Consider the following 20,632-nt stretch of genomic DNA (forward strand, 5'->3'; position numbering starts at 1 on the left):
TAAAAAATACTTCAAATATAACATGCTGGGGATGGAAGAAAAGTACTTATTCAAACAGCACAGCACCTCTCGAACCCCTGCTCTTTTTAACGATGAGCAGAGCAACCTGGTCCCTCACCAGGACATATCCCACGGGTTCTCTTCATCCTTGCTTTTTCAGCTTGCTCCTGTACACAGGGATTTCTCAAGATGTCTTTGGAAATTGCTAGATCAAACGTTTTTGTCTAGCTAAAGAAGCTTTTGTTATGAATTGCTGTTTCATATTCTTTGTTAGGCAGTCTATTAAGCCCCGTGTTTCATAAAGCAGCGTTTGCTTAATTCATCAGATGAAACTAACATGCAGAGAGCTCTGTCCACTTCTACAGACGTGTAACAGCAACACAAAACATACGAGTCTGGAAAGGGGGCACATTAAAGATCTCAGTGGCAAGGAAGTATCTTCCTTCATATCTTATTCTGGTGCTTCTGAGCATCCTCTCCTCATACGTAGGGTCTTTGGAGCTGTGAATACTTAGAGCCTCCCAGCAGCAGAGCTCTGCTGCCTAAGGATGAGCGTAAACCAAAAATCACCCTCCAAATCTCCGCTGGCCCAAGGGCCGAAAGTCTTTATCGCAGCAAATACAGAGCCCCGGGAGGCCCCTCCCAACAAGCCCTTCGCCTCCTTGGAGCCCTTCGCCCTGCCCCGGCATCGGCCAGGAGTTCAGGGGTCCTAGCGCACTGCCCGGGCCCCCGCTCCCCGCCCGACCGCCCCCCGGAGCTTGTCCCGCCGCCCGTAGCTCATCCCGCCGACTGGCAGCCGCGGACAGTGAGCGGGCACAGGAGCCGCTGTCCCCGGCCCAGCCTCCCGCCAGGCCCCTCGTCCCGCCCCGCCTCCGGGCATCCGGGCAGCCCCCATCCCAGGCGAGCAGCCGGCATAAAGGGTGGACCGGGCCACGCCGCCGCGCTGTCTGCTTCCTGGTCAGTGCTCTCTGAGCTCGCTCCCGGAGCCTCGGCCGCCACGCCACGCCGGGCAGGCGGAGGTGCCCTCGCTGTCCTTCGGCTCGGCAGGCGGAGGTACCCGGGGCGGCCGCGGGGTCCCGGTGCTGGCGGCGTTCTGGGCCGGCCGGGAGTGCCCGAGGGGACGGGCGGGGAGGGGTGCGTGGCTGTCAGGAGCGGGGAGCCGAGTGTGCGGCCGGTGCCCGGCGCCTTCTCTCGCCGCTGCCAGGGCCAGTCCGGAGCGGGGGACGCGGGAGTCGGTGGGTGATGGGGGGGGCGGCCCCGGGCAGGCGGGACTGTGAGAGGGCAGTGGGATGCGGACCGCGGCTGAAGTCTTCCGAGGTGGTTTGTTTTGTTTTGTCGTTTTAATGATGCTGATCGGGTTATCAGAGGAGAGGTGCCGAGTGAGAGTTAAGGTAGTCAGCCCAGCGTCTTCCAGGTGGTGAGGGAAATGTTGCTGTTCCTCGGTCCTTGGACTGTCTCGTCTCCACGACCCCTACGTGCTTTTTTGGGGCGTCACTGTCCTCCATAGTGAAAAAATTCATGCTTGCCAAGCTTTGCTCAGGTGATGGCGTGTTCAACGTTGAATATATTCATTGTTTAGCAGAGGTAGTTCAGACGCTGTCCTCAATTCTGTCCTTGGGGTTTTTGAGCTCTGGTAGTCGGCAAGAGCTGCTCCGCAGTGCGTTTCTGTAGTTGTTGTGTGAAGTCTGCCTGTGCTGGCAGAGTTGTCAAAACTTGAAAAGAAACCAGCCTGATAAGCCTTTGTAAATCCTTTGTTACTTCGGTGTGATGTCAAAGCCTTCTTCATGTGTGGCTGTAGCCATATTAAAAAACAATACGTGGCATCAGAAGGGTTCTGAGGTCTTAGGCGTGTCAAAGGTACCCTGGGCACACCAGTTCAAAGGTATCCTGCTCACTTTAGGTGAGGAGCTAAAGTAAGCCAAGTGTGTATTGTTATGTTGGGTTCTGGGATCTTGTGTAATTAGCTGCACTCATGCTGTAAGCCAGTGAGAATGGAGGACCCTTGGCCCAGTCAGAGGTGGGTTAGGCAACAGGCCTGTCAGCAGAAATTGAGAGCCTTGTTGAAAGCTAGAGTTTATGTTCCAACAGGAGGTCTCCTGTTGCTGTATGCCTAAGAGAAAGTAAGTACTTCTCTATGTCTAATGGGCTTCTGGCCTGTCTAATACATTTTTATTTTACTTAATAAATTCCTTACATGATTTCTAAGCTAGGTTTAGGTCAAATTTTGTATTATACTTGGAAGGTTATTGTCTCTCTTGTTTTTTCATGGGGATTAACTGTAACATCCTTATCTACTCCAGAGTTGCCAGTGTCCTTTGTGTGCAAATGCAGGAGAGATATAACATTAAGTTACTGTAATCAAGTTAAATTCAGCAGCTGCATTAATGTTAAATACTTGTTGCTTCTGCTTTAGACCCAGCAAAGAACTTGTGTTTCCAACAACTTGCTTGTTTTTTGACATCTTTGAAATTCAATAAAACTTTTCCTGTATAGCTCTGGTTTTGCTTTTATCTGTAGTAGCTCTATACCTATTAGAACCTACTACAAGAGATATCATTATTGGCACTAGAAAAATGTTCTTGTGCTGTTTTGATATTTCTTCCATTTCTTACTGCTGTTACTGCCTTTTGTCTGTGCTAGGACCTCTGCACAAGTTTTATCCCATTTTAAAGGAAATGAAGAACAGAAAACAGGCCCCCTATGACTCCTTTTCTTCAGGAAGAAGTTGCTTCTCCACCCACTATGTTGATTAATGTTTTTCTGTTATTGGAATAGGTATCCTGATGTTTCTGCCAGAAAACTTTCTGGAATTACCATCTGTGTTCCAGTACTTGCCTATACCTTTTCAGGCCTGGCCATGTTTCCCATGTGAAAAACCTGAGACTCATGATAACGCATGTATGTCCGCATGCTAAATTTCACGAACTTTGCTCAGAGCAGCAGACATCTAAGTAACTTATCTCTTGTCATACCCACTGCCTACACACACACAGATAGCAATGTTAACTAAGAGATGTGATCAAACTGGGCATCGAGTGCTAAAGGTTGAAGTGTAAGTGCCAGCGTGCTCTACCTTTAGCTGAGAAGGTAGATATTAATCCTTTTTATCCTAGTGAGTCAAAGACTAAAACCTTCTTTGACAAAGGGTATGATTCTCACATAGCATTCACCTAGTGGATACTAAATGGCATTTAATGCTCAGTGATGAGCATAACTGTGATTTTCATTAATGCTTGTTTAACTGTGATGAGTCCAGACTATGAAGTATGTTCCTAAACAGAACCTTGTTCAATTGCAAAAGTAGGCTACCCTCAGTAATGGCAGTACTGGTAGTTGAAAAGCTAATACTGGCAGCCAGTAATGTACCTGGTGTGTTTTGGAGATCTATAAGCATACAGTTTTCTGACGTCCTGTATTCTGGCAGTTTTTCAGGGTTGACACGATGAACTTGGTCTGCATATGATTTCTTGATGACAAGGAGCATCTGCAAAGCAAAAAATGTCATGGTCCTAAAAAGAGAATTTTTCCTTACCTAAAGTAAGGAAACTTAAGTTGTTTGATCAAGCTATAAGCTTTGATTTGTAATTGCCATGCATTTCTGCTGAAGATCCTCAAGAGGCAAATTGCTTCCTTGATACTTTATTTTTCTGTCCTTATTCTTAGAGCAGAGATGGAAACCCATGACATGAGGGGTGGGGAATTTCTAGGGCAGATGAGGGCAAGTGTGTCTTGCTTCTGCCTAATGGTAAATCATTAGAGTGCTACATCATGGAGGAGAGTAGGAGCAACCTGGAGATGATACAGGAACAGGACAGATGAGTCATATATCTATATGTAACCCGTATATCTTTTTAAAAAAACACACTGAAGCAGGCTAGAGACAATATTTAGACTGCATCACAAAAATCTTTTTAATTTTGTAATATTAATGTCTGTGTTTTCTCTATTCTGTTAGATAAACCTTTTCATTCATCAGGTATCTGAAGAAATAGTCTCAAGATGAACTTTTTCCTGGAAACACTGAGATTCATTGGACTTCTTATTTATTACTGGTTGGAAACGCTGGTGTTCTTCATTGTGCCTAAACGGAAGAAGAATGTTAGTGGTGAAATAGTATTAATAACAGGAGCAGGAAGTGGCGTTGGAAGACTCTTATCTTTAAAGTTTGCCAGGCTAGGAGCCACAGTAGTTCTCTGGGACATCAATCAAGAGGGGCTGAAGGAGACAAGTAGACTGGCCAGAGAAAATGGAGCTGCTAGAGTCCACTGTTACATCTGTGACTGCAGCAAAAGGCAGGAGGTCTACACAGTAGCTGATAAGGTAAAGTATCTTATTTGTGGCTTTGATACTGCTGTAAGATGAGTGCAGGGGTGTGGGTATGATGGTGTATGGTAAGAATTAGTGACTTCAAAGCAAGAGGTTAGAGTTAATTCATCCAAAACGCATTACACATGCTGCCTCTTTCAAGGATAGTGATTCTCAAAGTTGACTTGTGAACCTCTGATTACAAAAATAAAGAGAGTTGGTTCTCTGTTCCAGTAGCTAATTTAAAGTGGTGGCTTCTCATTCATTCAGCTGGTGAGCAAGCACTTCCTGGTCAAGTGCAGAAAGTCAATTATTGAAGCTAAAGCAGCATTTCCAGTTCTGGCAGCCTTTGACCAAAGGTAAACCCTAGAGACAATACATTGTAAAAAGGATTAACTGCTTAGGCAATTTGCAGGTAGCACCATGGCTGTGAATAAATTTTTGCAGGTTCACTTTATTAGAATTAATAACAGTATCTTGAATTCTTAAGTACTTCATTGTTCTGACTCTGAAGAGCTTTGTAAAATGCAGCATGGGATTAGATCATTTGGACAAATTAGCAGAACTGCCAAAAGCTAATATTGCTTAACAGTTTCCATTAAAACAGCCTCTTTTCATTTGCTTAAGATGTTGCTAAACTTCACTGCTGGTGTAGGAAGTTTCCACAGTTTATGTTTCTGTGAGGATGAATTCTTAAATATAAAAAATAATCAACAGCCTTCAGGAGCATCTTTTGGCTGAAATTGATTCTCTTTTGGTGCAGCTCTAGCCTTCTGCTTTTTTCTGCCTGTGCAGAATTGATGCAAACAAACTTCCTGTTAAGTGAAGCTTGTGCATGACTTGCTACCTGCTGGTACTGCTGGGTTTTTGTGTTCTGGGAAATGCTCTTCCCCCTTGCTGCTCTGTTCAGGCAGCTGGGCTGCACATCTGCTGTCCCTGCATCTCACCACAGGCCTGTGAATGCTTCCTGCTGAACTGGGAGGAGTGAAGGAGGAGGGAGTGTTGTTGTTTGAAAGGCACTGGGATGGAGAGATTGGAAAATAGCCTTCAGTTCTGAAGTCTGAAGGACCAGCACTTCAGTCCCTGGGAGAAAAGCAGATTCAGAGCCCTTCTGGCCAAATACAGAAAGGAGAAAGTGTGTGTTGAGGTGTGTGTGACAGAGGGATGAGAACACCAGAGGCAGGCAGGAGCAAAGAAGTGGTAAGAGGGTCTTGGTGCACAATTCCTCACTTGCTGCATTCTGTCAGCAGTTCACTCACAGCTGACCCACTACTAATCCTCCTGCTGATCTGCCTAGAAGAAAAAAGCCTACTACTGTTATTTCAGAAATGTCATGTCCTGCTGACAACTGATGTAGGGCCGTGTTGACAACTTCCCCATCTTATTAATGACACTTTGGTGTTAGTCAGTGCTTGATGCCACTATTTACTTGATGTGGCCTTTGGCTCACAGTGTGCAGCATCAGGCTTTGCAAGATGAGGCACCACAGTTCCAGGTTTTTGTTCTGTAGCGATTCAGCTTCATGCCATGACTGGGAGTTTTGCAAGACCAGAGCTGACTAAATTCATGTAGGCAGAATAGGAAATGGTTAAGAACTTTGTGCCCAGTCAAACAATCTCAAAGCCAAAGCAAAATGTATGTAAACCTTAAATGCCTGCTTCTGGTACTTCCTCAGCCACAGAGACCAAGAAAAAGCCACTTGAGCAGGAAGCAAGCCAGGAAGTGCTGCATGCATGGTGTCCTTGTGCCTTTCGTGTCCCAACAGGATGAAGGACAGCTTTTGCTTATGAAAAGCTGTAGTTTAGGATTGATTTCTAATGTTCTTGTTCGATGAGGAACCAAACCCAAAGGAGTGTGGCTTACTCTGACCTACCTCTCATTCCATAAATTTAAGCTAATCTTAGAAAAATACCAGGGCTTGAAAGAGAGCTCTCTGGTATCTGATCCTCTTACTCGTGAGGAAACAGATGCCTTTTCCTCATTGTCATGTTGCAGAATTGCACCTGGGCTCACATTTACTTCCAGGATCTCTCTTGCATGGTGCTTTTTTGCTTATCCACAGTTTTGCTTGCTAGTCAAGATGATAATCTGCAGCCAGTATTCCACTTGTCTGAGAATCTTCTTTGCTGTGCAGAGGAGCAGTGGTAGAAGGCCACTTCCTCATGGTGTTGCCTGTGAAACATCCTGTGTGCTGTCTTCCACCTCTTGTGGGCAGTTAGGGAGACATTAATGGTTCTTAAAAGTAGACACTTTCAGATGCTGTTTGGTCATCATGGGAATTGCTCATGGGCTGAGTGTCTTGGCTCTGTCATGCACAGTGGAGAGCTGGGAGGAGAATGAAAGAGCTGGTTTGCTGAGGAAAGAGCTGCCACATCTAGTGAGTAGGGAAGCAGCTTGAACAGAGGTGTTGTAAAGCTGGAATTATTTGTCTGGGTTGCAGGAAGGCACTCAAATCTTCCTTGAGTTCCATCCAAAGAATGGTTGTGTTTTGGGAGACCTGGTGGGGACAAGTGGTATAGAAAGGTGCTTCAGGTTTTTGTTTTCTTCTCCCATCTAAGCTGATTGTTCCAGTCACCAAGTTATAAAATGTGCATACCACAGCACCCACCTCTGTCCATCTTCTGTTTTCACAAAAGAAGCTTGAGCTCTTATTCGGGTATCTGTTATGTGCCCCAAAGGATAGATTTGGGATTAAATATTTTCCTGCATTAGATATTTTCCTTCTCGTTTTGTGAGCTGGCCCTGTATCTTGATGTCAGCTGGCTTGTAGTCATTCTCTCAAGGGAGTCTGTTGACATTTTTCAGTCTGGAGCTAAAATGAGAGCTGTACTTCCCCTTATGTCAATTTATGTGTATGTTGTAGTTCTTAGCCAACTTGCTTTCTGGTAAACATCTTATCAAAGGACTCTGGCACACTGTTAGAATTGAAGCCCCAGAAACTCATAAGGCTTTTGTCTTGAGTGAATACACTTGTCTAGAGCACTACAGCTTTTGTTTAATTTTCCCCACAAGCGACTGACCTTCCTATCATTTTCTCATTTCTCTCATTGACTTGGGAGCTCAGATCAGGTAAGAGAAGGTTTTAAGTTCCTGAACTTTTACAGCTGGTTCTAGAACTTTTACAGGTGGTCTTTCTCAGTGCCAGTGCAAATAAGGAATACCTCTTGTGAAAGCTGACTGTTTGCCCCTTCTGATTCCAACACTCTGGGGGCAGGAAACACCAGGACTGTTCAGGCCCTGCAGCCCTCACGTAGCTTTGAGGTACCCAGTTCCCAAACTCCCCTGGGGATCTGTGCACTGTGCCCCAACACATGGCATGAAAAGGCCCCTTAAGACAGGATTGTACATTGGTTTTAAGATGGGTTTGCTGTAGTAAAATACTTGTAGCATAAGTTAAGCTCCCTGCAATAGAGATTTGCCTGGAACAGTCACAGCAAGAACCTGAGGTGTTGGAAGCAGAAACCTGTGTGGGGCTCTTGTGTTCCACACCTCCACAGGAATTACACCTGTAAGCTCAGCTGTAAGAAAGGCATCTGGTGGGAATGTGGAAGAGCCTGGGGTGTTTGTATCCATAGGGAGCATGATAAGTTCAAGGTAGTTGAAATGTGCAACATTTTTACTTTCTTGTGCTTTCATATCTAAAGCTTGGAAAGCGCATTTTGTGTTTATTATGTAATATCTTGAGGCTTTTTATTTTAGGTAAAAAAAGAAGTTGGTGATGTTAGCATCTTGGTCAACAATGCTGGTATTGTAACTGGGAAGACTTTTCTCAATATTCCAGATTCGCTTGTGGAAAAAACCATGGAAGTCAACACAATGGCACACTTCTGGGTAATACCTGCACTTTGTATAGCATTAATTTTGCCTTTTGGAATTGAGGAAAATATGCAAGGACGTAGAGCTCCTTGTAAATTCAGTCAGAAATGATCCGAGAAACTACTTTCTAAGCCTGGGAGTCTGTGAAATAAAGAATGGGTGGAAGGATGGATCCTTTGGGAACTTCTGGGGTAGGTAAGTAGGTGGAAGCAAAGCTGTTTTGTATTTAGAAATGCTCTTGAGAACTGAAGTTTACCCTGTGCTCAACTCTGAACTTAGTTGTATGCTACCACCCCACAGCATTGATGTCATGAAGCAGGGTCATCCTAAAAGTTGCTGCTCCAGTAACAGAGCAGTGTTCCTCTCTGTTGGTTTTCTGTTCCTCTCTGTTGGTTTTCTGTTTCCTTTGTGGCTGTGACAGTGTCAGTAAAAAATACCACCTGTTCAGACAGTGCTCTTCCTAAGTGGGGCTTTTGTCCAAAAGGAGTAACTCACTGTACCTTTTTATCCTTTGAGGGAAGGTTGGTCATCTCTATGGTGTTCCTACAATAAAGAATTGCAGAAGGGCTATTAAAGAATGCTTTGGTTTCTTCCTAAATAGATTTAGTCACAAAGATGAGGGGAATTTAATAGAAGGAAGAAGTGAGATTCAAATTTTTGCCATTTTACAAAATTTGCAGTGAACACTGAATTGTCATTTCCAGCACAGCAGTGCTGTGTTTTAGGCTCAAAGAAATTTGACAAGTCCCTGAGTCTGTATTTGTAGCTTTTAGCAAGTTACCATCTGTCTTTGGTGCTGAGGTGAAAGTGGTATTGGGGGGGGGGGAGGGTTGGGAAGCTTAAGAGTTCACCAAACTCTTCTTTTTCTTCTCCCAAATCCCTTCACTGCCCTTATGTTAATGGGAAGGGAGGAAGCATATTTAAACTGTTGGGTGAATTCCTAATATTGTAGCATGTAGCTTGCTTAGTGAAATGTTTCTCTGGAACTCTTGACTTCCATTGCAGATCTACAAAGCCTTCCTGCCAGCAATGGTGGCCTCTAACCATGGGCACTTGGTTAGTATTGCAAGCGCAGCGGGACTGGTTGGAGTCAGTCATCTTTCTGGTAGTGTATTAAAGCTAATGTTCATTTAGATAATTGACATAATTAATACTCTTTTTAAAAAAAGAAAAATCTGAATTTTGAGTTTCTGGGTCTTTGTGTATATGTAAAGAAAATTTTCCTGCTTTCAACCCAGCTGACCTCAAATAGGCATTTCCTTGAGAAAGTTTTTCACATGCTTAGCAGTGCTATTAAATGGGTTTTTCTGCCAAGGTACTTGGATTGGCATATAGAACTTTGGGATCTGAGAGCTTTAATGTTGTGAAAGGAACCCTGCAGGTCCTTGGTGGTTTAGAGGCCACTTTTTTGGTTGTTTGTTTTGTAAGCACATTGACAAGTGAAGCAAAGTCCTGCACAGGTTCTCCCAAAGAGAACTACTAAAATCCAAATGTGGTACAGAAGCAGAGCTGTGGCATTTCATTATGCAATCTGTCTCTCAGCCATTCATTCAAAAGGACCCAAACTCATTCAGAAAGGCAAACTCAGAAGGTATTTCTGGAAAAATGAATGCAGCAAGGGGTTATTGGACTCTGATGATCGATCAGTGAAAGAAATCTGGCATCAGGGCTGTGATAATGAAGGCAAATGGAGTTTGAAGTTGAAAGCACATTAGGGAGTCTTGGTAGCTTGAGTTTGATGCATAAGAAGCTACTGCATGGATTGAAAGATCATGTCTGGCATGAAAAGATAATGAGATAATGCTGTTGTTCAGTAGTGAGCAGAAAGTGATAGCAGGAATGCAGTGAGAGTCTGACTGGAAGTTGGGAACAACAGTTAGCTTAGGAGAGGGAAAGTAAAGGTGTGAATCATTTCACAGGCAAAGTATATCAGTAAATTACTCTGAAAGCAGTTCCTACTGTGTTGCAAAGTACTTTATTATTGGGAAGTAATTTTGTACAAGTTCTGTGTATATGTTTTATCTCTACTGTAGTATTTCTGTTTGTATATTGTAAAAAGAAATTAAGCCTTTGGCTAGTTAGTTTAATTAGAGCATAGCTTTGTTGTCCTGTCAAAAACTGACTGCTACTGTGCATATGTTCAGTGATAGTGTTGTGTTAAAGACCAAAGTAATTTGGGAAAAAATAAACCCTCTTGTCATCAGTTATCAGAGGTGCTGGGGACAATCACATCCAATTTATTAACACTCATAATAACAAATGCACTAATAACATGGTACACTTTCTGTTGAGATGTGCTTAACTTAAGTAGCACAGCCCCACTTAAGGTGTCTGATCACTTTCAGTAAGAACTCTCAGGGATGGACTAATGGACAGTGTGGTTTTATTGATGCATAAATTCTTTTGGATTGCCAGGGATAAATTCACTGTCTGCAAAGCATGTACAAATGCCTGGGATCTGGGTAATACAGACTGGCTACTAACACCCTAAGTTATGACTCTCTAGAGGTTTCTAAGCTTCCTGGGGAAGCAGTCAATATACTGGAGTGTTTGAATCTTAGCTAGAGGTGTCCCAAAGGGGTGGAAGAGAAGCTCAGCCCCATGTGCTGATCCCAGAAGTCAGGTGGGGTTCCTGCAGTGGTATCTTCCCTAACATCCTTTCTCTTTTAGGTTATATTTTACTGTTTTTTACCTGTCAGGTAGAGCTTGAGTGACTCCAGTCATTGATACCTTTACTGTGATTTGTGTAAAATGCTCTTGCTTTGCTTATGAAGGTATAGATTAGGAAAAATTAAGTGCACAAGCCCCATGGATGGTGACTGCACCTTGGCAGTTGATAGCTTTTGGGATGGAGGTGTGTTTTGGTGTTATAATGAGACTATAATCAGCAAAGTTCATCTAAAGGAAGGTGGCAGATTTTTGGCCCAGAATATTCAATATGCAGTATATCAGTTCCATAGTACCTGCAGCTCCCCAGTTGTATCACAGAGCCTGGCTGTGGTGTCTCCACTCTGCTCCACACTCTATGCAATTGTTCTTCGTGTCAGCACCAAGCTCCCCTGATGCTGGTAGCATTTAGGGTTGCCTAGGGAATTGCCATTGTACAAATTTGTTGCATGTTAGCCACAAATCAATCTCCTGCAACGCTGTACGTTTCCTTCAAATGTGAATGTATTTACCAAGTCACCTCCAGCAGATCTTTCACAGGTAGGACACACTAAACCTTGTTAGTAGTGTTTAATATGAAGTTAAATTTTTAACTGCAATTAATGTTTTGTTTGTTTTACAGATTACTGTGCAAGTAAATTTGGAGCAGTTGGTTTTGCAGAGTCTATTTTTTTTGAGTTGAGAGATCTGGGGAAGACTGGTGTTAAAACCACAATCGTGTGTCCCTTCTTCATAAACACAGGAATGTTTGATGGCTGTAAAAGCAAGTGAGTAAACTCCTGTGAGGCTTTTATGCAAAGTTCATGTTTAGCATGTTATGTACTCCTGTTTCTTTCATGCTCTGGGTGTCCTCTCTGGTCTCTAAACCCCCATTCATACACCTCCTGGAATCAGGGACATAGCTTGGCTCAGTATGATTGTATAAATGCAAGATGTAGGAGCCAAATAAAAGCCTGGTGCATCTTGATATCAGGACTGTGTGGATTTCTCTTGTGGGAAATGATGTGGAGGGAAAGTGAGAATGTCCACTTCCTCTCTATCATGATGCAGGTTCTCTTGTTCATAGGATTTGTGGTATGTGTGTCTTTTAGTTGAATAACTGCAAAGTAGAGACTCAGATTGAGTGAAATGGGAATCCAGAGCAATCTGTATTGTAGCAAGACCTGTCTTCTGTTCCAGGTGGCCAACTCTGCTCCCTGTCCTGGAGCCAGAGTATGTGGCTGAGAAGGTAATCACTGCTATTCGAAGGGACCAAGAAATATTGATGCTACCACGCATTGTTTATCTTTTAGTAGCTTTGAAAAGGTAGGTTCTGCCTTTCCTTCTTTGCTTTTCTGACTTTCCTGCCCAGGGATGTTTCAGCTATGTTTTGACTTGGAGTGCAAACCAGGTTGCTACTTGCTGGTGTTTTTAATTTTTGTTAAATTGTGCGCATTTCTCCAGGACATTTTTACAGTTTGTTGTTTGTTTCTGGGTGTTCAGTCTGCCCTTGGACCACAGAACTGGGAGAGAAATGTCTGTGACTTGCTGACACCACTGGAGTGCAGTTTTGCTGTGAGCCTGCTTCTCAGGAACTGGGAATCTGGTGTCCTGGCCCAGCATCAGGGCACTTCTGACTCTGTTGCAAGCCAGGTTGGGAAATTCATCTGTCTTCCTAAAGCAGGCTTCCAAATGAGTGTCATGCATATTTTGATGGATTTTGATGAGAGGACCAGTGGTGCTATAGTCCGGGGCCCAAGTTATTTTTTCCTACATTTTAGCAGTTGGAGGCATGGGTGCAACCAGAAATTGGTGTATTGAGCATTTCATCCTATGACTGTGCAAGTGCTGTTGTCAGGAATGTGTTGATATTTACAACAAAGGGACTTTGTTCTGATTGTAACATGTTAGGAAGGGATGGGATCCATCTCCCTCGAAGGGGCAAGGGTGTCTTTGGCAGCAAGCTGGTGATTCAGTTCAATGGGCTTTAAACTGAACAGCTTGTATAGAGGGGTCCAAAATGGCCCCCAAAGTCAAGCCCTTACATCCAACTTGGGAATAAGCTTGGCCAATCAGAGCAACAACAAAGGTCCCTCAACTGCCTGGCATGATGAGAATCAGAAGCCAGGAATAGCCAGGAGGAAGTAAGAGGTCTGTGTGCAGTTGAAGGGCTTTAATCTGATTGCAATTACAGAGACATGGTGGGATAGCTCATCTGACTGGAATGCTGTCAGGATGAGTGTCCTTTTTAGGAAGGACAGGCCAATAAGGCATGGTAGTGAAGTTGGCCTTTATGTCGGACAGCAAGGGGAATGTACTGAGCTCTGCCCAGGGGGTGATGAAGAGCAAGCTGAGAGTTTGTAGGTCAAAATGAAGGAGCAGGCTCATGTGGGAGACACTGTTGTGGGTGTGTATTACAGGCCACCTGATGAGGATGTGGAAGTTGACAAGGCCTTCTAGAGACAGCTGAAATAGACTCCTCAAGTAGCCCTAGAAATGTGGTCAAGGATCACCTCATCCCAGCCCAGGAGAAATGCATCCCAACAAAGCGGAAGGCAGGCAGGAATGCCAGAAAGCCTGTGTGGGTGAACAAGGAGCTCTGGACACACCTAAGTCTACACAGGGTGGAAGGCAGGACAGGTAGCCTGGGAGGAGTACAGAGGAGTTGTTGGAGCAGCCAGGGATCAGGTTTGTGAAGCTAAAGCCTTGATACAAGGAAATCTGGCCAGCAACATCAAGGGCAGCAAGAAAAGCTTGTACAGGAATGTAAGTGCTAAAAGGAAGACCAGAGAAAAGGGGGGCCCTCTCCAGAAGGAAGTAGGAGACCTGTTTACGTGGGATATGAAGGCTGAGGTGCTCTGTGACTTTTTTGCCACAGTCTTCACCAGCAGGGCCTCTGGCCACAACACCCAGGCTGCAGATGGCAAAGGAAGATCCACTCACTGTAGGTTTGAGACCATCCAGAGACCATCATGGGACCTGATGAAATCCGTGTGTGACTCCTGAGGGAACTGGCAGATGAAGTTTCAAAAGACACTTTGCACGATAATTGGGAAGTCATGGCAGTCTGGTGGGGTTCCCACTGACTTTTAAAGGGGAAAGATAAACACCGTTTTCAGAAAGGGAAAAGAGGAAGACCCAGGGAACTACAGGCCAGTCAGTCTCACCTCTGTGCCTGGGAAGGTCATGGAGCAGATCCTTCTGAAGGCTCTGCTTAGGCACATGGAAAACATGGGTGGAAAGAGGCTGGTGGCAGCCAGCATGGTTTCACCGAGGGCAAATCAAGCCTGACAAATTTGGTGGCCTTTTATGACTGTGTCACAGTGTTGGTGGACAAGAAGAGGGGAAACTGACATCATCCATGCCTGGACTTGTGCAGAGTCCTGCACTGCCCCATGTGACATCGTGGTCTCTAAGTTGGAAAGATACAGATCCAATGGATGGGCCATTTGGTGGATAAGGAATTGGCTGGAATTGGCACACAGAGCAGTGGTCAACAGCTTGATGTCCAAATGGAAACCAGTGATGAGTGGTGGGATGTCAGTGATGACTGAAGGAAGCCTATAGGAAAGAAGGGGAGGGACTTTTTACATGTAGTGATAGGATGAGTGGTCATGGTTTCAAAGTGCAAGAGGGCATATTTGGATCTTGGGAAGAAATTCTTTTGTGTGAGGGTGGTGAGACACTGGCACAGGCTGCCCAGGGAAATTGTGGAAGTGTTGAAGGAGTGACTGAAGGGGACTTTGAGGAACCTGGTCTAGTGGGAGGTATCCCTGCCCATGGCAAGGGTTTGGCAAATAGATGATCTTTAATGTCCTCTCCAAGCAAAACCATTCTGTGATTCTAGAGTATACTTTCTTTGGCAGTATTAGCCAGGTAAAATTAATTTTGTCTAATGTGTCTTTTGTTTTTTTTTCTCTTCAACAACCCTGCCTTACAGTATCCTACCAGTGAAAATAGGTGTTCTCTTTGCGGATTATTTTGGAGTCCTTGAAGCCATGCATACCTTCAGGGGTCGATCAAAGAAGGAATGAAAAAGCACAAAATTGAGAGAGCAGCAACTCTCAAGTGGACACTGTAAAAGGTGGTGGGAGAGGCCAGCTTCTATAGCAGCCTGGAACTTAAGGTGCTGACTTCTCTTTTGCTATGGTTTTTAAGGTTAATCAACAGCTCTCACCTGATCTATTTTTAATCCAGCGTACTGTTTTCTTTTACTCAGTGACAGGTTTTTCTTTACTCAGTGACAGGTTGCCTTGGGGCTACAGAGACTTCTTTGACTCTTAGGACTGTCCATTTATTTTGGACATATGCTGAGGAGGCCTTGTGCTTTCTGACAGTGGCCACTAAGAAAACAGAAAGCCCCCTTGACTTTTGGAAGATCCAAAAGAAGGAAAAGGAAGATTATGCCTTAAGTGGATGCTTTTATGCAGGCTAAGGCCACCTCATGTCACAGTACTCTACTGGTAGTTGGTAACACCTGCAGACTGAACCTAAAATGCATCAGTATGGAATTGATTGCAGCATGGTATGGTGAGAATGGTGATATTTTTTTCTCCCCATGATGGCCTAAAACTACTTTTTTTTTCCCCTGTCTGTACAATTAGTGAGGTTCACCAGCAGAGAAACATTTACATGAAACTACTACTACTTTACAACTTTTAGAAATGGCCTTAATTTGCTGATGCATTGGTGAGAGCTTTCAGACTGATGATGAAAAGCTTTCAGAGCTTTCACACTGATGAAGAAAAAATTTGTCTCGCTGTCCTTTCACATCTGCAGCTTCTCTACCTCAGACATTCTGCTCATTTTACAGTGCAGTTCAGGAATTGAAAGTTACTCATTATTGAACAGATATTACCTAAATGTGCTGCCCGTATGTGCATTGTGCTGTTTGCTGGAAATAAAGTCAATCACTCATAACTGTGTGGTGTGTCCATGTCTTGCAGACTCCTCACCTTTTTGTGCTGGCAAAGCACATTTTTCCTCCTAACCATGGATGAAAGAGCAGGTGGGGAGGGTTCTGGAGCCAAAGAGAAGTGGTTTATACATCTGAACAGTATGAATCAAATTCCAGCTCTTGAGAGTGCAAGAGCAGCTTTCATTTGTAGTGTCTCTGCAAACATGTTCTGCTGAGGGAAAGAGCAAGCACCCACTGTGGCTGTGGGATTGATTGATGGGCTGGTTCTCAGCTGGTTCAAGTTTGTCTCACCACTGGGAGGATCCTACCTGGTAATCTGTGCCAGAAAAGTACATCTCTTTAGGGATTTTCCTGCTTCACAGAATCATTGAGCTTGGAAAGGAGCTGTGCTCAGAGTAATGTGAAAGAGCAATGTCCAGTCCAATTCTGACTATCTCTAAGGCTGGAGAGTCTACAGTCTCTCTGGGCAACCTGTGCCAGTGTTTATTCACACTCATTCTAGAAACAAATAAATAAAAACTTATGTGTAAGTGGAATGTACTTTTTTTCCACTTTGTGTCCATTGCCTCTCATCCTTTCAGAAGATACCATGAAGAGTCTGGCTCTTTGTTTTACACCTTCCCTTCAACTACTGATGCACAGAGAGCATGGTGGCTTTACTTCTCTAGACTGAGCAGTCCCCGTGTCAGTCAACTCAACTTCTTGTATGTCAGGTGCTTTGATTGTGGTTCATTCAGTTTGTACCTGCCCACCACCTCTAGGTCCCTTTCTGCCAGCCTGCATATCAGCCACTCTTCCAAGAGCCTGTGGTGGTGTGACTGAAACACAGAACCTGAAACTTACTGTCATCAAACCTCATACAATTAGCCCAAACCATCAATTCAGTCGGTCCAGTTCCAGATGGCAGTGAATCCTTTTTTTTTTTTTAATTGCCAATGAAATGGCTGACTTCCTTCCCTCATGCTTTTAGCTGCAAGTAACTGTATCTATGGTAATATTTATTTTGACCTTTTAAAGGCTATGGATTTTTCTTTAGCATTCAGATAATTAAAAAAGCAAAGTAACTTTGCTTCAATTTTTAGGATTGCAACTCCACCCATCTAAAATGGGTCAGCTTTCCAGATGCTCTTCAAAGTGGAGAGAGCACCTAAAGAATCATTTTACATTCAAGGATTAATGTCCCATTGCCTGCTTCTTCCTAGATTTTAAGAGAGGCAGGCAGCAAGGCTTGATGGGAGAGAGCTACAGTTTCCAAAGCAGAAAACCACCTCAGAGAAGGCAGCTGGAGGATGAATGAAGCAGCAGTGAGGACATGCAAGAGGGATGCAAGAGAAGAAGACATGGTAATACCGGTGATATTGGGGATGAGTAATTAGTGGGTAATTAGTCTCCTTCTTATGGGAAGTGCCAGAAGACATCCTTTTGATCCACAGCATTCTTGATCCGTTTCCGCTGCTTGGGCTAAAAAGGGAGAGGTAAGCATCGTGCCTTAAAGTTTCAAACGTAGTGTGGAGAGGCTAAGAAGAGGATTAAGCACATTGGGAAAGCAGGATATAGGACAGGAGGGAGAGGTGTGTGTCTGGATGCATACACATGCACATATATACATATGTACTCCAATTGCACATCTGTTGTGTTTTAAATTGTTTGGACTCTGCCCATACAGAGGCAAAAGGAGGTGGATCAGAGCTGCTGTGACTGAAGGAGCACCATGCCCCATTCCTGAGGCAGACAAGGCAGCTTCCAAACCCACCCCCTTTTCAAAAGCTTGTTATCAAGTTTTTGCAATTTTGTGTGCCATAGCAGGCTCAAGCTTTATATCTGAGGCCATGTAGTGACTTGCCTGTGCAATGTTTTCCTTCTTGGATTAAATAATCTCTAAAAATAGCAGCATCTACAGAGTTGCATGCTGACTGCTGAGAACCCACTCTAGGAGGCACTGGCATGTTCACATCTGTTCATTTTTATTCACCCATCCACAAAGGTAGCCTTTTGCCTTTTTGTTTTGTTTTGATTTTTTTTTGGAATGTGACACAGAAAGAATGGATTTTCCAAAGAAAAGCTGTTGCATTATTTCCTGCAGAGGCCTGCCCTGTGTTCTCTGGTATACATATGCTTTTCGTCTTACTGTATTACAGCAGACAGAATCACAAAGATCTACCATAAATACCCATCCATGATCTCCAGCAGAGTTACAGGTTGGTTTGTTGTTGTTCTTGTTCTTTTCAATAGTGTCCTTTTATTATCCAGAAAGGAGCACTAAAGTACAGAGATCTTGCACTTCATGATTCCAGTTTGTTGGGTCTGATTTGCAGCCATCATGTGGGAACTAGCAGAAAGGTGGTGATAGTAAATAATACCCTTTGTTGGTGACAGCACTGTACATGTTCACTGTAGTAAAACCATACTGAAGAAACCTCCTTGGCTGAAGATCATGAAGGAGATACAAGAGAACAACAGATTATACCTTTACGAATCAAATACGAACTCTGTGAGCTCTTTTGAAGCACCTGATCTGGAGGTTCAGAGGTGACTAAGGAGTTCTGCATTCCTTAGGGCTTTACAGCCATGTAACCATGAAATCAGTTTTGGAAGGCACTCTGCCACAGGACTGGTCTCCAGAGTTTATACACCTACAAATATTTTAAAAGAACATGTTTGCACCAAGAGACCTCAGTTTTTAAACTATAAACCAAATATAAACTAATTGAAGAATGAATTGAGGTGAGGAAGGGGCTTAGGAAAGTCAAGAGCTAAGAGTTTCTTGCAGAGACTATTTGATGCCAGAGAGTGCTGAAAGGTTGTACTTGTTCCAAACTGGGGAATTAATTACCTTTCTTCTTTTTTTCCCCACTGTGTTAGTGAGCAAGAAGCTGCCTTTTGTTGGGATGAATTAATAATATCTGCTGGTCAGGGGTAGAATGGGCCTGCATCTAGCTTTCATTAAGCAAATATTCATGGCACTCAGTCAGTAATGACTTACTTACTAGCACTTCAAGATTTCTGGAAATTCCTTGGCTCTCGTCCTTCTACCACTCCCAAGTACACACTGGGAGACGCTGGCATATTTATTTTTATTCACCCATCCACAAAGGTAGCCTTTTTGCCTTTTCTTTTTTCTTTTTCTTTTTTTTTTTTTTTTTGGAATGTGACACAGAAAGAATGGATTTTCCACATCCAAAGAAAAGCTGTTGCATTATTTCCTGCAGAGGCCTGCCCTGTGTTCTCTGGTATACATATGCTTTTCGTCTTACTGTATTACAGCAGACAGAATCACAAAGATCTACCATAAATACCCATCCATGTTCTCCAGCAGAGTTACAGGTTGGTTTGTTGTTCTTCTTGTTCTTTTCAATAGTGTCCTTTTAATATCAAAAAAAGAGCACTAAAAGTACAGAGATCTTGCACTTCATGACTACAGTTTGTTGTTGATTTGCAGAGATCACGTGGGAACTAGAAGAAATAATTAGACTAGCAAAATGATTGATTTAAATGGAGTATAATCCCTTAAGAAATAAGACCCCCTTTAAAATAAGCAATTATCTTGTGAGAAAAAAAGGATACCTGTAAAGTTATCTACACATACATTTCGCTTAAATTTAGAATAAATAGAGTGGTAAATAATTAGCCTCACAAGGCTGGAGACTTCCAACACTAAAATGACTGGTAGTTTGAAAATCTTTGTTCAGCTGTTGGTTTGAAGAAGGATTTTGGCTCAGGAGATCCTGACAAAGGAGATAGGAATCATCTGTTGGGAAAGCTGGACAGGGGCCGTGGCTCACCACAAAGTTCTGCTTTTCCTGAGGATGGAGCCGATCTCCAAAAATATATTAAGCCATAAAATAAAGACACTAACTAAAGTAAGAACATCCAGCAAAGTAATTGCCATTGTAGATAAAGCCAAGACTCTTCCTTTGCACTTACTAAGTTCTATCCTCTTGACGCTGGGCAGCCAGAGTCAGTAGCAGTGCCTACGTTTACTTTGAGCTTCAGCCACTCCAGGAAATGTTGCTTGTCCCATGAGGCTTCGTACCACAGCAGCTGGAGAACAAAATCCATGCTGGTCCTTGCCAAGATTCACAACACAGACTTGGAGATGATCTTCTCACCATGTCTGTGTGCTTGTCAATTGGTGTTACTGTCGCTGAGAAGAGGCAGCTGCCTTATACCCTACTTGTCTTTGGCTCTAAAGGGGAAGAAGGTACCAGCATCAACAGGAAAGTCAAACAGGCCGATTGGTCAAAGTAGCTAAAAGTTACTGTGGTGAACTAGTGCTGTTTTATACCTCCCAAACAGCTTCTCTGTGTAAAGGACACTGGGACTCGGCACACAGGGACAGTAGGTTCTTGTAGAATCCCCAGAACAATATTTGTCTCCAAACAACCACCCTGACAAAATGGACATTGCACTCGGGTGGAGATCTCATTCATGAGCCAGCTGGACTCTCTTCTCTCAAGGAGGGACCCTCATTTCAGTAACCACCCTGGTAAACAGGGTCCCATTCTGGCAAGAGCAGCTCCTCCTTTAGTGGCTATCCCCATCAGCTGAACACTGTCCCTGCGAGGGGAGCTCTGTTTGATGCCCACCCTGACTGGCAGGACACTGTCCTTATTGCATAAGGGGCAGGCAAGCTGTACCCTGCAGAAGCAGAGTGCCATCTTGTGTATGCCCCCTGTAAAGCCACCAAAAGGGGAACGTGGAGAAATAAGGGTTATTGCTTTGTCAACCCATCTGGAGGGCCCCAAGGGATCCCCTGGCTTTGCAAGATATGCCAAAGCCCCCCCTGAAAAGGTGGCATCAGGCAACATAAAACTTGAAAAACATTGAAATGCTGGATGCACATCCACCATCCAAGAACCACAACTTCCTACCAAGATCACCGCTGGATCCCAGGGGGGTGATGTCTTTCCTATCTCTTCTTTATCTCTGTGTGTTTCTAACCTTATC

The 20,632-nt window shown here is 43.9% G+C and overlaps 1 protein-coding gene across 6 annotated transcripts; it reads left to right on the forward strand.

The window, feature by feature from the left end:
* Nucleotides 1-852: 852 nt before the first annotated feature.
* Nucleotides 853-14,974, forward strand: LOC103539718 (epidermal retinol dehydrogenase 2-like). 6 transcript variants are annotated; one of them, XM_030446193.1, is made up of 8 exons: nucleotides 853-1,053; nucleotides 2,776-2,898; nucleotides 3,956-4,320; nucleotides 8,005-8,136; nucleotides 9,127-9,226; nucleotides 11,411-11,555; nucleotides 11,968-12,093; nucleotides 14,708-14,974. In XM_030446193.1, exons 3-8 carry the CDS (start codon nucleotides 4,000-4,002, stop codon nucleotides 14,799-14,801), a joined length of 918 nt encoding a protein of 305 aa, XP_030302053.1. In that variant the 5' UTR covers nucleotides 853-1,053; nucleotides 2,776-2,898; nucleotides 3,956-3,999; the 3' UTR covers nucleotides 14,802-14,974. The 6 variants fall into 6 exon arrangements, with proteins under 6 accessions (XP_030302053.1, XP_030302055.1, XP_030302052.1 ...); XM_030446195.1 differs by having other exon boundaries at nucleotides 853-957; XM_030446192.1 differs by lacking the exon at nucleotides 2,776-2,898.
* Nucleotides 14,975-20,632: the final 5,658 nt, after the last annotated feature.

This window comes from Calypte anna, chromosome 2 (genome assembly GCF_003957555.1).
Source record: "Calypte anna isolate BGI_N300 chromosome 2, bCalAnn1_v1.p, whole genome shotgun sequence".
Taxonomy (NCBI): domain Eukaryota; kingdom Metazoa; phylum Chordata; class Aves; order Apodiformes; family Trochilidae; genus Calypte; species Calypte anna.

Coding starts and splice junctions, on each gene's coding strand:
- LOC103539718 (XM_030446193.1), top strand. CDS start 4,000: ATGAACTTTTTCCTGGAAACACTGAGATTCATTGGACTTCTTATTTAT. Junction 11,556..11,967: donor TTTGATGGCTGTAAAAGCAA/GTGAGTAAACTC, acceptor CTTCTGTTCCAG/GTGGCCAACTCTGCTCCCTG. Junction 12,094..14,707: donor CTTTTAGTAGCTTTGAAAAG/GTAGGTTCTGCC, acceptor CCTGCCTTACAG/TATCCTACCAGTGAAAATAG.